General features: G+C 47.6%; 1 protein-coding gene across 1 annotated transcript in view; it reads right to left on the bottom strand.

Moving 5' to 3' along the window:
- Positions 1–2,419: 2,419 nt before the first annotated feature.
- LOC139061150 (FYVE, RhoGEF and PH domain-containing protein 2-like) overlaps positions 2,420–15,698 on the bottom strand; it is a 102,666-nt gene continuing 89,387 nt past the window's right edge. The window contains exons 17-20 of the mRNA XM_070540772.1: positions 13,909–14,115; positions 12,092–12,214; positions 11,176–11,336; positions 2,420–8,732 (exon numbers count right to left, since the gene is read on the bottom strand). Of these exons, the coding sequence (XP_070396873.1) occupies positions 8,684–8,732; positions 11,176–11,336; positions 12,092–12,214; positions 13,909–14,115 (540 nt within the window). The 3' untranslated portion in view covers positions 2,420–8,683. The remainder of the gene's footprint in view (positions 8,733–11,175; positions 11,337–12,091; positions 12,215–13,908; positions 14,116–15,698) is intronic.

Raw genomic sequence — 15,698 nt, 5'->3', positions numbered from 1 at the left:
TCTGTTCTAACCCCAAGACTATATTCACAATGGGCTCTGCGTGTGTCCTCAGTATGCGACAGAGCGGAACGCACTTCCAGAGGAACTATTCCAGGAGCCAATTACACCTGAGGTGTCCCTATCCCCCTGAGTAATGCCAGATATGGGTCACATGCTTTGGCAAACAGCTTCTTCACCGTCCGCACCATCCTTTCAGCCTCTCCATTTGATTGAGCATCGTAGCCAGCTGTGGAAGAAAACGACGACGAACTCGCGAGCAGTGGCACGAGCGCGTCTCTGTGACTACGTGACCTGTGCAATCTGGCACGTTCTAGGCATAATAGAGTTTCATACAATAATTAGTACAGAGAACCCTAGCGCTAGTGTCTACAGGAGGTCCAGCGGGGGCGGTTGCACCAGCGTGGCAGTTATGGGAAGCACATGGATTTGCCGAAAATTCGTCCTTCTGGCCTCAGGCGGCTTTGTGAACTCGTCATTTTCAACAATGTTGTGCGTAATCAACAATAAACATTATTCAAATTGTCCGACGGCAGGATTCGAACACAGGACCTCTAGCACAGAAGCCTGATATTGAAACTATTAAGCTACGGGCGCATTCTTTTCTTCCTTTCATGGTATTTATTGCAGTAGCATTCAACCTGACATACGCCAGTTCTGCAGATTCAGAGAACGGAGGGCACAGTGAAAGTCACACACAGAAAAGGCGGCGTTCATACTGTACGTAGAAACGTTGGGTTCACTTTAGAAGAGTGGTTTAAGGATAAGCACCTTACCAAAACAGGATGCATGCATCGACAAGCGACGTGAAATGCCCTTATGAATTTCACGCGGGCATGCCAAAGCCTTGAGACACTTGGCGCGTTTCGATCTGGCCACCTCGACAAGCTCAATCGTTGCGATTAGTAGCGATTGTGGATGTTCGCAGCGTGTTCTCCACTTCGAAGAGCATAGATTTCTCTGAAATTCACGGCAATGAAGGCGTATAAAGCCTAATGTGCAAAGCCACAAGAACGTCTGAAAACACAAGCACGAAGATCAGGCAAATCCATGTACTTCCCGTCATTCCCATGGTGGGTCAGCGACTCCAGCGTCAGAGTTCCCTCTAGTATATTGTACGAAACTCTGTGCTAGGCACACCTTTAGTAATCCAGAACTGTGGAGCATCCGTGGCGTCGGATCGAAATGTCATGAGTGCAACTTAACAGCTCGGTGTTGCGAACATGTTTATTCGTTTCACGATTCCTTTCGCGGTCGTTCTCGCAATTATACCAAACACACCAGTGCAGGACCACTCAACACCATGCCGTATACTGCGAAATGCTTAGGCATCATTCAGAGAACTCCCTGGGGAGATTCTACGTAAACGATTTGCCAAAACTGAAGTTATGGACGAAACGGGAGCACGTCATACAAATAGTCCGATGCAAAAAAAAAAAGATTATACGCGTGCACAAGGGCTCTTTGCCAGCAAAAAAAAAAAGAAAACATCCACAGACTTGTAAAACGAAGAATTACTCCCATTTAACAGTCCCGCATTTGCCAACGCCGTAGCCGTGCCCGCAATATCTACTCCGAGGCGATTCTTCTGTGGTAAAGGCTATTGTATACGAACAATATATTTCGTCTTTATGGCGGAACTATGACGACATGCGGCTCCTACTTGAGAGGACGGAACTTAGCGACGGGGAATGTAGTCCTAAGTTCTCGGTTGGAAAACGGCCTTGTAGTGAAGCCGACTTGCAGTATTTTGTATATTTTCCTTTCTGGTTTAAATGTACAGAATGAGCAGGAAATTAATGTTGCAAATGCTGCCCCGAGTGTTGCACCCCGGCTACGGCCCCTTGATTGTTGCCTCCTCCTTTGCACAATAGATTGCTTCATCAGACCTTAGACAAACTGGACAAGCGCCCAATGACAGAAAACAAGATCCTTGGAACCTGGCCTACGCGAACATCAGCGCGATCGGCTATGAAGGCGCTGCTGCGATACTTGAAAGACACGGGACCTTCTGACAACTTGTGACTGTACACTGTGTGACGTAGGACTGTACGTTGACACTGCGTAACACTAGGAACGCCTGTGCGGGCTGCGTGACAGTGCCCACAGAAATAGTTCGTGTGTACGTGCGTGTGTGTGTCTAGGTTTTTTTTTCCTTTTTTTTCTTATCCTTCTTTTTTTCTCACCTATTGCATCCCCTTGCCCCTCCCCCAGTACAGGGTAGCCAACCGGAGATAATCTCTGGTTAACCTCCCTGTCTTTCCTTTGCCGTTCTCTCTCTCTCTCTCTCTCTCTCAACAGCCTCAGAAAGGACGTACAACAAACCCGTTATGACGATTTCTTTGTTGTTTTCTTCGAGGGTGGTCCCAATAGACCTGACGTCCCAGTCTTCTATGCGCGTTGTGAAACAGTGAGACATGCATGATTTTTTGCACAGCATGTTTATTCTTGCACAAGTGTGGCACATATCACATGTGACACGGCTTAAGAATAAAAAGGGACAGGAATTAGTACAGTGTGTGCTTTCAGTTTTTCCCTGCAAAGTTCATATCGAGTGCTTATTGAAAAATTCTCGCACAAAATTACAAAAAAGAGAGAGACCGTCGTGAGGAGATAGATCAGTCATTTTCAACTCTTGCGAAAACGCGCACGTCTGCGAGAAGACATTGTGATGTCGTAACAAAAATATCAATCCACAGATTGCATTATAAAAAGGGAAAAAAATCCAAGTTACTCGATAGTGCATATGATGTAGGTTGAGTCAAAATGTGGCATCTTTGTGCAGCAGCAACAAATCTACAGGACGCGTCCAGAAATTTGGCACTGTCAAAAACCCAGCACTCAGGCTCGCGCTCGCGCTGTAGCGCGTTTTAGGTGAGCTACATCGCACAGTGACTAGGGAAAAATTGCAGTGCACGTTTCACGGTGGCGTTAAAGCCAATGGCTCAAATGGTGTGTCGTCGTGTTTTGTTGCATTCATGGGCGATTCGAACACTTTCCCTTTGCCATTTCTCGCAGGTCCGTTTCATCATCATCAGCAGCAGCCTGGTTAAGCCCACTGCAGGGTAAAGGCCTCTCCCATACTTCTCCAACAACTTCGGTCATGTACTAATTGTGGCCATGTCGTCCCTGCAAACTTCTTATTCTCATCCGCCCGCCTAACTTTCTGCCGCCCCCTGCTACGCTTCCCTTCCCTTGGGATCCAGTCCGTAACCCTTAATGACCATCGGTTATCTTCCCTCCTCATTACATGTCCTGCCCATGCCCATTTCTTTTTCTTGATTTCAACTAAGATGTCATTAACTCGCGTTTGTTCCCTCACCCAATCTGCTCTTTTCTTATCCCTTAACGTTACACCTATCATTCTTCTTTCCATAGCTCGTTGCGTCGTCCTCAATTTGAGTAGAACCCTTTTCGTAAGCCTCCAGGTTTCTGCCCCATAGGTGAGTACTGGTAAGACACAGCTATTATATACTTTTCTCTTGAGGTATAATGGCAACCTGCTGTTCATGATCATGAACAGTCCGTTTCATCGCATCAGAAATCAAACACATCTGTTCCGCACCATCCAAAGGGGCACCATTAGGTCAATCGTAGTGCGTAGGCAGGACCTCTCTCCAGCGTGACCTCTTCTGTGCTCCATTTTCCGTGCAGTTTAAAGTGATATTAAAGACAAGCATTATGATGGAGTGCTGGAATAGCATCACTGCGTAACACATTAGGGCATTTTGTTTTCAGACGAACAGAAAAAAAAATAATGGAGATCGAACTTCCAATTCCTCAATTTGACGCCCAAACTACAGCTCTGATGACGACGGTGTGACGTCACGAACTGCAGTGTGTTTAGGCGAGTGCTATCCGCCGTTATGCCGGAAATGCCTACAAGAGCAGTCTCTTTAGAGACATTCGTTACTTTCGACCGCAGTGCAATCTTTCTCTGTTAACAATCAGAGGCCTGATGCGCGCGCTTTCGAGGTGGTCTCGCCAATTTTCTTTTCTTTGGCGCCAATTCTGGCTATGCGAAGCCTCCGCTTACAGCATCGATGGCATTATATTATTTATTATTCTAGAGGAGGGCCACACCAATCTATTATAACAATATATACCTCCAGTGTTCCTTTAAAGGAAAGAAAATCGGCTCCGGCTATTGGCCTATCAAAAGCCACAAGTGTTCAAAAACTTCGATGTGGAGCAGGTCGGGTTCTGTGCGCCAGTGGCCGAAGTTCTTGCCGCAGACCGTTGTCGGGTGTGCCTCACCAAGCAAACTTCTTATTCGAAAATTTGCGCTTAAGCACGGTTCAACTGGCGCACTCACCCATTGATTCAGTGTGGTTAAATACGCCTATCTGTCCAAACCCTTTGAAAGGTAACCTATAGTACGCCACGGACAACTAAGACGAAAAGTTGAGCTTCTTCAAGACGGTTTTAAGTAGGATAGGCACACTTGCAACTTATCTTACAACACCACAGAGCTGTGCAATCGTGAATTCAAATGAAAAGAGAGAGAAAACTTTGCGTATTTACACCAACTACGCTCCAGCAACTCACCAGCCGCTAAACAAGCACTACAGGCAAACAGTGTCGCGCGATCACAGAACAATTTGCATTTTTATCTTTCTTCGCAACCGAGCTGGCCCCGCAAGAGTTAAAGGTACACGCTCGCGGAGCTTCTGCCACACAGGTGCAGTGCTAACGACCACGCTTCAGCATGGGGCCCTACAACGAAACACAGTCAGGCTGCATGGGACCACGTGATATGATTGGACAGCTTAAGCGCGCAACTACAACATCATCGACTCTTACCGAGCGCTCTGGGCGCAAAAGTCGGGCACAAAACATTCGCTCAACGAGATGTGAGCACAGTGAATACACATTGGCAGTGCGATGAGCGTCACAACAAGGGTCTGTGGGCAAAGTGGCTTTGCTTCTGGACACTCCGGTGTCTATGTGCTCGCCGCTCCTCAAAGGTCACGCAGCTGAAATCGGAGTTCTTCAATCGTACCAGTTCTGAAACGTCCGTTAATGCACGAGCACTTTTTCTTGAGGGGTTAATAGTCCACGTCGCACCCTTCAACCATGGATCTCGCAGAATAACGAAAACCAAATTCGGAGTTCATGTTTTCGCGTTCGACAGGCGCAGGAACAAACTTCATGGGCCGCAGATGGGTCATAGATGTCATGTTTTGGATAATACATACAGATACTGGAAATATTTTTTAACTATCTTGCGCTTACCGCTGCATTCTTCTTGCTCATATATCGCAGAAATATGGCATTTTCGAGTCTACCTCATTCAATGTAACATTTGGCATGGTTACGAGACTGATATTTAAGGAAAAAATGGAAAGTTGCCTTCGTGTATGGGAATGCAAGCTGGTTCTAAGATGGCACCAGCATAAACTTGTGCCGCCGCCTTTCGGCAGCCGCAGAAAGCCGCCGTTCACGGAGGATTGTCACGTGCAACCCGCTAGTCTGGAACCCGCGGCACTTTCTGGCTGCTTTCTGCAGCTGCCATCAGGCGGCGGCACAAGTTTATAATAGCGCCATTTAGGCAGCAGCTTGCATTCCCATAAACGAAGAAAACTTTCCTTTGTTTTCCTTATGAACAAGGAACTGACTGTGCTAATTTTACATTGAACGACGTAGACTCCGAAATGCCATCTTTCAGCGAAATCTGAGCATGGACAATGCAGCAGTTCGCGAAAAATCTCGCACAAAATCTTGTGCAAAAGCGTGCACATTTTAAGCGAAATGTGCACGTCCCTGTCTCGTTTGATACGGCACCATGGGCAAAACACTAAATCTTGTCGTCACCAATCAGTTGCTAAAATGTGCACAAACTTGCTTATCTCGACAGGGAAAAAAACGCTAGATGTCTATTTGGCTTCGCTTGCAGCATGTGCCGAGATATTATGCTGATGTTCTCGAAAAAGTGGCGCTTTGTAGTTAGCTTTACTGTCCGTAGGCGACGCGACAATGAGCGGGTACCCAAAGCTGCTCGTCAATCACTGCGTCCGGGATACGAAACATGGGGCTTATAGGGAGTTTAGTAACTGGTGTGATTGTAGAGCCCTGAGTGAAGCCACGCAAATGGTTTGAATGAGCTTTGAACAGACGTAGTGGTTGTCATCGAACGTATGTTCCGGTGTGGCTGCTGTTTTCCGTGTAGGGTCTGACAAATGCAAGACAAATGCAAGTTCCTTATTATAAACACGCTGCTTTCACTTTGCATGACGCTTTCTCATTGGCTCACGACCTCTGACATCGTGCCCAAAGCATCACGGCCGGCCAACTTCGAAGTCATCCATCGCAATAAGATAAAACTGGCGCCATAAAACCGGCAGTGACTTTTCGGACTGATGACAAACACGAAGAAGTGGCTCACAGCAAGCGTGATTATTCTTATAAAAACATCGGTATCAATCCTGAGCGCACGGCATTTCTCCAAGATAGAATCACTCCGGGATCACTCCGGGATCGTTCGGGCGGAGCAGTCATGAAACGACTGGTGCAGGGGGGAGGGGGCGTGATCGAACAATGCGTAATGTGGCAACGCACCCTTTCTCCAGACGTTTCACTAGGTGTCTACTAGGACTCTACGGGGACCAGCACGGCTTCCGTAGACATTGACCGCTAAGTCTAAGAAACCGGCCCAATCCAACGTTCAAGCTACAGTTATGACACTCGTATTCTTTTCTAATGCCTGCATGCAGAGATTTCCAAGTTTCTTTTTTTTTAGGTATAAAGGTTCTGCAAGTATAAAATTGTATTGTTCAGCAAAAGCTGTCCTCAACATGCGTGACCTAATCTCAAGTTCGTAGCCTAAAGTGGCGTTAGATAGGACGTAATTCTACGTCAAAAGAAGTAACCGCCAACATCTCCTAAACACCATACATTTACAAGTGTGATTCGTTCGCACAATTTAAAATTAGCGCGAGATCACCTTAAGTTCGCAACAAAGTGTCCTAGCTAATTTATTCTCGCTATTAGCCGAGAGCATCAAAATTATGTTTTCGACCTTACACAAACCATGCGTGCTTCGCGAGATTCAGGTCTCGAGCCAATTCGTTCCCATTCATACCATCGAAAACTTTCGCTTGTCCTACGTCTACACTACCTTCCAAATCCCTTTTGCCCTTATCCTAGTACGAGGTAGCCAGTCGGATCTTACCTGCCTGAAACTTTCGCTTGTCATATGTCTCTACTATCTTTCAAACCCTCTTGCCCTTATCCTAGGGATCTTACCTGCCTGAAACTTTCGCTTGTCCTATGTCTCTACTATCTTTCAAACCCTCTTGCCCTTATCCTAGTACGAGGTAGCCAGTCGGACCTTACGTGCCTGTCTTCTTCGGTTATTTTTCTGCCCGCGTGCGAGGTAGTTCCCAGTTCTGCGGAAGCCGCTCGTCCGCATTTATTTCATTGCACCACTTTTGGGCGGCAACGTCACGTGCATTCTCGCAATCGATACTACATGGCGATCACACACACGTTTTATTTGCCATAATATGAGAACGCAAACTTCACGGATAAACTAACATTGAAGAACCGAGCGTTAATATCATAGTCTAGGTCAACGTAAAGATAACCTGCATCATCTGCACCTGTCATGCCGCTGGAATATATCAATTCCTTCAGTCTCTTATTAAAACCCAAGCAACCGTCAAGAAATATTTAAAGTTTTTTTTTTCTAGGCGATCAGTGTATATTGTTTCACTTCAATTGAGCCAAACATTAAGAATATGAATATGAAAATGCTCGCAGCTTTCCCGCAGAGTCCACGACTACGCAGATGTTTTGCTAAATGCCCTATATTTTTTGGCTCAACTAAAGAAATGAAACGGAAACATTTCCACGCTCGAATTCTTTAGTCTGATCTAACATAAATAGCGAAATGCTGCGAACTTTCTTGACAGGGTTTGTCGTCGCAAAAAAAATGTGCTATATAACAATGATCGGTTGCCATTATCGGCATTGACTATGTTGCTACAACAAAAATGACGTCTACATTCATGTGATCAACAACTAAAAAACTACGAGATGACCAACTCGGAAAGTGATGGATAATTCAGGTCGAAATTATATTGAAACCGCAATCACAACGGCAGTTAAGCATCGCGCTGTATGAAGGTCTACTAACCAACGCAGTCATAATTACGATTTGAATGAATCAGTCATGACATATGTATACCTTGTCGACGGAAGGACGGTCTGTCCTCATAACCCATCACGATACAATAAAAAAAAATCAAACAAACGTGCACCCTAGGCAATCGCCATCCTCTTACAGTCCATTTAATAGACTGGTGAGCTCGGGTAATCGCGGGGCCTGGCTGAGATCAGAACAGGGCAGCTTCTCGAAGCGCTGTCGTGAATACACAGTAGAAACAAAAATGCTTCGATAGAGAGTTGTCGAAAAACCAAACATGCCTTGTCAGGTGGGACGCTCGGTATCATCTGTGCACATAGAATGTGCCAGCGCGTCAACTACACCCCAAATGCGTCTACAACTTCACGAGAAGAGCGATGACTAGAACACACACTGGGGATGGTGAACGGCACTGACAAGGAGCGCTCATTTTGCTACAGGCCGACTTCACCGGCCGGCAGGGGTCGTGGCTCTCTGAGTGGCCGGCGCTTGTGAGTGGTTTGTTATAGTACTCGGCTCCACGTTTAGTTCGGCAGCTGCCTAACTAGGCTCCTCCGCTTTCGACGCTCTCTCCAGTGCTGCCATCCACCTGCAAATACCGGGTGAAAGAAAGGAAGGACAAGGAGTTACGTACGTTAGCCTCATTTAACTTCATTTAACTTAATTACATAACAAAGTGTGTGCGTGCGCGCGCGCGCGCTTGTGTGTGTGTGTGTGTGTGTGCGTGTGTGTGTGTTTGTGTGTGTGTGTGTGTGTGCGTGTGTGTGCGTGTGTGCGTGCGTGCGTGCGTGCGTGTGTGTGTGTGTGTGTGCGTGCGTGTGTGTGTGTGTTTGTGTGTGTGTGTGTGTGTGTGTGCGCGCGCGTGTGTGTGTGTGTGTGTGTGTGTGTGTGAGTGGCCACGTGCTATATTTAGGCAGTGTTGACTGGCCTTGGCCTTGCAACCGCTAGATAAAGACCTATCACAAAATGCCAGCAGAGTAAAGTAAAAAAGAAGTAAAGATTCGAGTATCATCACAACTGCTCCACGAGAACATTGAACAACGAACTTTCCACTGTCTAATTTAGTGGAGCAGAAAAGTAACTCATGTTATTTCAGTAGCTCCGTAGGTAGAGAAACTTTCTTCCTCTAGTTCCAGCGATTGGTGTGGCCTGCGAGCTCTCTGTCGAGCTTTCGTGTTTTTTTTTCCTCTTATACGCTGCAAAATACTTGCACGTCGGGCAAATCTACGTGCGCGCTGGTTAATCCGTGTTATTCGCTTTATTTACTGGTTTCTTACAGCGATAACTCAATCCATCACGCCAGGAGCTACTCTTCAGCGGAGTTCGTACGTCGCACGACGTTACTACTTTTCTGGTGGACGCTGTATGCATACCCGGCAACAACGCGGTGCGGAAACCCCGTGCAGCACTTGGATGACCGGAGGGAACACAGACAAACATAAATAAGGATACAGAAGTTGAATGCCATCGTGTCTGTCTGTATTACTGCAGACATTCAAATTAGACAGAGACGCACAGGAAGACGGGCACGAAGTGATAAACGACGATCCACCAAAGGATGTGTATAAATCAACGTTTAGACTTGTGCTCATCAAGGCGAGCCTCCTTGTCTAAACGTTGGCTATACAGCAACGTTTCTTGTTCTATACCACTGCTGACCATTTCTGTATGCGTGTTAGTTTGCACCTGCCGTCCAATAGAGCCTGTACGCATACGCATTCCCATTTATGGAATAGCGCAACACCACCGGCAAAGACGATGAAAGCTTTACGGAAGCAGCACTGGCAGCTGCATCTTGTGAGGCCCGTAGCAATCATAACGCGTTAGCACTAAATACAAAAGCGTCACCGTACATTTATTGCGCTGCTGTCGACAGCTTTAGACCATTCAAAGTACAACGAAGTCAGTCATTGCATCAATATTTGTGTGTGCGCTGGTTGAGCTCAAATATGGTCACAAGAAAACGCCACCAGCGCCATTACTCACTCCTTCAGTATGCCAGTATTCCACACTTGGTAATTTGCATACACGGATCGGCTAAAAGTCTCGAATGTTTCTCCACTATATGAACCGACCGTGGGATTATTGGTTCACTGTGGCTGTGGTGGCGTGTGTTATGAAGTAGCGCGCAATTAATGCGACCTGCTTTAAAACTCTTAATGCCCTCCTTTATTTAAAGTGATGTCAAATTCAAGTATTGGCGCTTAGCATGTCTTCATGTTGTTGTTTTTTATTTTGTGGCTTTGGATAAATTTGACTAGTATGTATAGTCTGTATAGGCATGTTACTGAAAAGTTCCTTATTAACGCAATGTTCTTTCACATCGCCTCATATTATCGTTCTTCGATCATTGTACAAGGTGTTGTTCGTAGACAAGCCGGCGATACGATAATCGACAGCCATTTCCGATTTCAGCCAAACTAATCAATAACAAACATTCACCATTAACCCCCAAAAGAAACATTCTAAGCAGTCCGCGCACTCCGAAGCTGTAATCGTGAAGTCAGTGTTCATTCTCCATCGTGCAGCTGATGGAACAGCCAACTGCGTCTTATAAAAAAAAAGCTCGATCAAGGAGGCGGCCCAGCAAATACTGACACGTGTATTTTATATTTATCGGGTAACCACGTTTCACCGCCCAGCAAATGTTATCGCACGGAGCAGGACGCGCCTGCATGTTTCGGAAGTTTCTCGAATGCTATCGATGGTTCTGTCCGCTGTCTGTTGTCGCCGAAACTTGGGTAATCCAATTTCATGTATGCGCGACGCGAACGGTGTAGAATTTTCTGGAAGACACGCGAGCGCCAGCGCTTACTCTTGAACCTTCGATGACTGACGTACAAAAGCCGACCCGCTTGACCTGCTGATCAGATTTCCGACGAACGCCAACTGTGCTCGCCGCCACATGAAACGTTGTTCTTTGAGTGTAGCCTGTTCTTGGAGGGCACGGGTTCACCCAATAAAACGCGTGTCTCGTCGTTCAGAGTTTCGCCGCCTTCTTCGCCGTCCCTATACTACGTGACAATACGCACCTCTGTGCGTCCTGGGCGTCCTGCGCCTGGAAGACGTAGGCCCTCCGCTGGTGGAAGAGCTTGAAGGCGGCCGCGCTGCTGCGGGGTTCCAGGCCGTCGGCCTTCTCGGCGGCGGCGACCGCCAGGCCAGGAACAGGAACCGACGTCAGCGGAAGCTCGTCCTGCGAACGCGCGCGGAAAACGGACCGATTAATCTCTCAGAACGAAAGACATCGAGCGTTATACATTAACGGCGTAGTGTAATCTATAGAAATCAAATCCCCATATTGTGGAACGTCCCTCCAGCCAACATTTCATTTTTACTCAGTGATGACTATGGTGATTTCAATGCGCGTGCCCCTTTCAAACGGGACAGCTCCGACAAAGAGAGACACGGCCTTCTTGGGGTAACCAGGATTTACTGCATCTATCGCAGTCTCGCATTTCACGTATCTCTACTTTATTAAAACGTGTGTTTCTGTATAGTACAATTCCCAATGTCTTTCACACCCGCGCCTCCACCTATCTCTTTCCGGCTTTTCTCACACCAATACTCAAAACGAATACAGCTCATCCCGACCACTGCCCCCAGTTAGCGCTACCACCAACTTTCAATCCCAGCGCTTCTGGAAGGCGGACGTTCCCTATGGTCCTTAATGTTTGCCAAACAAGTCTACGGCAGCGCCACTTCCAGTAATAAGTGGTTAATGCGTTTTTATGGCATCCCCCATGACGATTCCCAAGAGTAAACTTCGTAACCAAGTGCTCTCGGCGTCTACACTCGAATGTACCGGAGTGAAAGCGCTTTTCTCAGGCTACTCCTCATGGTACGAATGACGGATTTTCGTTGAAGCTGCGCGCCTTCTTCAGTAACGGCACGGCGTTGTGCTCCACTCGGCGAGAGTGGAGTGGGCGCGTTCAGCCCTTACGCACTCACCTGTTCCGAGCGGAAGGAGTAGAGCACGAAGTCCCGGTGCAGGGCGAACCAGCGCCTTTGCCAATGGGCGCGGCGGCCCCCCGTCTTCAGGCGCAGGTACCCACTGAGCACGGCTCCCGAACACTGCGCAGTGTAGGAACGAAAATTCAGGCCGGTAGGGACAGAATACTCCGCGTCAGAACACTTGGAAAATGCAATTAACGCTCTGGCTAGCGATGAAAAGGGAACAGGTTGATAATGAGCCCTTATTAAACTTCATTACCTGGTAGCAACTTTTATTGTAGCGCGTTAACTGTGTTCACTAACCACTGTTTTTCGCCGGAGCGGTTCGAAAGAAGGAGCGCTGATCAGTCATCGTATGCTGCATACGTATGCTGCATACTGCATACGTAGACTGCCGGCCACATTGATAAGCAACTTCTGCGCACTAGAAACTGCAAATTCCGCCCCTTGGATAGTGACATTGCCGAATACCGCCACACTGACAAATTTTGTAATGGCGGCACTCTGAACCAATCAGAGAGGCCGTAGCAGCCCTCTAGGCCAATCAGAGTTGGCAAGATGGCGAATTCGGAAACCTGGCCCGATTTGACAGCATGCAGAATAGCACCCCTGATTTGGCGCCCTCTAGGTTATGTGCCGCTACGGTTACCAAACTTTGTTTTTTAGGAAACCAGGACGAAGGCATAGAAGAGAAAGAAATTGGCGGGCAAAATCCGTATTATCTTTCTCTGGAGTACCTAATGCCTTGCAGTACTGGAATATACAATCATTTAACGTCTCATGTTGGAATTGGCGGCTCTTTAGAGCGAAATTAATCTTTACGCTGAATGAGTATACTGACATAACATTTCGGAATTTCCAAAGTTTGGGTTAAGTGCAGGTCGAAACGCTCTGTAGCATCAGCAATGCACTAGGAAGCGCCAATGACGTGGGAAATAAATTCCTGGGCATTCCTTATTTCCAGGAACCAGTTTTAGTTTCGTTAACCAGACGTTGGATGCGTCATGACGTAACGATAAAGTGGCCTGCTCCGTTCCTGCGATCGCTACGGCTGTGATACGCGAGCATAGGTGGAATCGGTAGACGACGTCAGAAAATTATATGTGTCAGGACGTCACAAGGATGCCGATGACGCCAGGTCTGGTATTTCGAGTCAACTTTCGTAACAGATGAAAGAATCTCGTATTTCCCAGCCATCACAAGCTTGCTAACTGCAGTCCTTTTCACGAAAGAAAAGCGCGTGGTAGAAGTTCAAGAACTTCGAAAAAAAAACACGAGTGAGCCCCAATTTGAGCTTCGTCCCAATGCTTACGTTCGTACCTGTTGCTATAGTGTACCAGAATAATGTGCTAGTACACCATACCAATTGAACGAAAAATGGTGGGTGTAACGTTAAGAGATAAGAAGGGAGTAGATTGGGTGAGGGAACAAACGCGAGTTAATGACATCGTGGTTGAAATAAAGAAAAAGAAATCAGCGTGGGCTGGGCATGGAATGAGGATGGAAGATAACCGATGGTCATTAAGGGTTGCGGACTGGATTCCAAGAGAAGGGAAGCGTAGCAAGGGGGGGTGGGGGCAGAAAGTTAGGCGGGCGGATGAGATGAAGACGTTTGCAGGGACAACATGGCCACAATTAGCGCATGACCGGGGTAGTTGGAGAAGTATGGAAGAGGCCTTTGCCCTGCAGTGGGCGTAGCCAGGATGATGATGATGATTGTGATGATGATGACGACGACGACGACGACGACGATAATGATGATGATGATGATGATGATGATGATGATGATGATGATGATGATGATGGCACTATACCTGTTGTTGTCCCGGCGGCAGCGGGAACGGGGGAACCGGACCGGCGGGCGAGGGCAGTTCCTCGTAGCCCGGCAGAGGGCAGTGCTGTTGCTGGTCGTCGTCCCCCAGCGGCACCATGGCCGCGTAGCAGGCGTCGCACACGCGGCCCGCGCGGCCCCCGTCGTAGTGCAGGCGGGCTTTGCGCGGCACGCATTTGCTGCACGCAACCTGCGCGAGAGACACACAATGAACTACCGCACGTGGGATCGGCACCCTTGATCTCGTTCCTCGTGCGTTCCGTTCAGTAAGTGGAACGCTTTTGCGGGTATGCTCCGCGTGATTGGCAGAACATATACGCAACAAGATTAAGTCTGCTTTGCCTGCTGTGCTGGTGGCGGCACCTTGCGGATGGTGGTATGTGTAGGGAACACTTGCACATGCAATGATCATTATCAGGCTGGACGTATAAATCCGGCGTGCGAACAACATGGAGCAATTAATTGCATGAGTGAAAATTCAAGAAAGGTGCGCGCGCGCGTACGTGTGTGAGGGGGGCAACAGAAAGCGTTGATTCCCAGCAACTCTTATTTGGAAAAGCGCGAGAAATTTGCACACGTGATGGCTGTCGTTAACAGTAATTTGCAGCAAAACCATTATGAAAACTCACCCATGACGTATTTCGTTCGGATGGTTGGCGGAAAATTGCAATTATACAGCCTCTGTCACATTTATCCAGAACACTCCACGGTCGGATTTTTTTATTCTCCTGCGTAAGGTGCCGCAGATTTCTAGATTGAATGATCTGAATGTGTAAGTTTAATATGTCTTCCGTCTAAAGTATCCGATATGTGCTCTAAACGGCACTCGTCTCTTTGAATTGCTCTCTTCAGTTACGCCGCTAAGTACGCGTGTCTACGATGATCGGGTTAAGTCTGACGGCGACAGTACGTCCTGCTGTTAACAGCGCAAAATGTAGACGAGAGACGAGACACGAAGATACCACAAGCGCTGCAGCGCTTGTGGTGTCTTCTCGTCTCGTCCCTCGTCTACATTTTGTGCTGTTAATAGCAGGATGGAAAACCGACAAGCCCAAGCTGCTATTCCAGCGAAAGACAGTACGTGCAGCGAGCACAAGGGCATAAGCCTAGAATGAGACGGGAATCAACGTTTCGAGTCACTGTACTCTCCTCTCTATTCTTGTCCGTTCGCCCGTAAATGCACTACCAACAACAACTAAATGAGGCGCCGAAAGGGCTGCATGCATGCACTAAACAGAGTTTCCTTCTCCTTTTTTTCATCATTTTGGCTTGTTCGTTTGTCTGTTCGCTAGCGCGAGTGGCAAACAAGCACAGCCTAGTTATGTTGCTATAGCTTCTGGGCCACCTAGACACCGACGTGCTAAAACGTAGCAGCGCATGCGCTGTTCGCAACGAGCCCGGCCATAGACAGCACTTGGCTGCGCGTATAACGAGCTAAAGCGAACAGAATTTCCTACAAAAAACATTATCATGCAGGGAGTTCTGGCGCTAGTGCCTATGGGAGCTGCTGGCACGGCGGTTCGTCCAGCATTGGGACGATGGCCAGTGTACGTAGATTTGCCTAAACTTGGTCCTTGTGACTTCAGATGGCTTTGTGAGTTTGCGAGCTGACCATTTTGGTTACGCGCGTGCCCAGAGTGTCATTGCCTTCTGAGTTAAAAAGAAAATAGGGTCGCCTCGAAAAGTTTGGCCAATAATGTCCCCCCCCCCCATCACACACAATCCCGTCCCCCAGATAAAGGGTAATAAACAAAGTCTCGAGAGGACGTCCGA

The sequence above is a fragment of the Dermacentor albipictus genome, chromosome 6, assembly GCF_038994185.2.
Source record: "Dermacentor albipictus isolate Rhodes 1998 colony chromosome 6, USDA_Dalb.pri_finalv2, whole genome shotgun sequence".
NCBI lineage: Eukaryota > Metazoa > Arthropoda > Arachnida > Ixodida > Ixodidae > Dermacentor > Dermacentor albipictus.
This window is presented reverse-complemented; position numbering and strand designations above follow the sequence as displayed.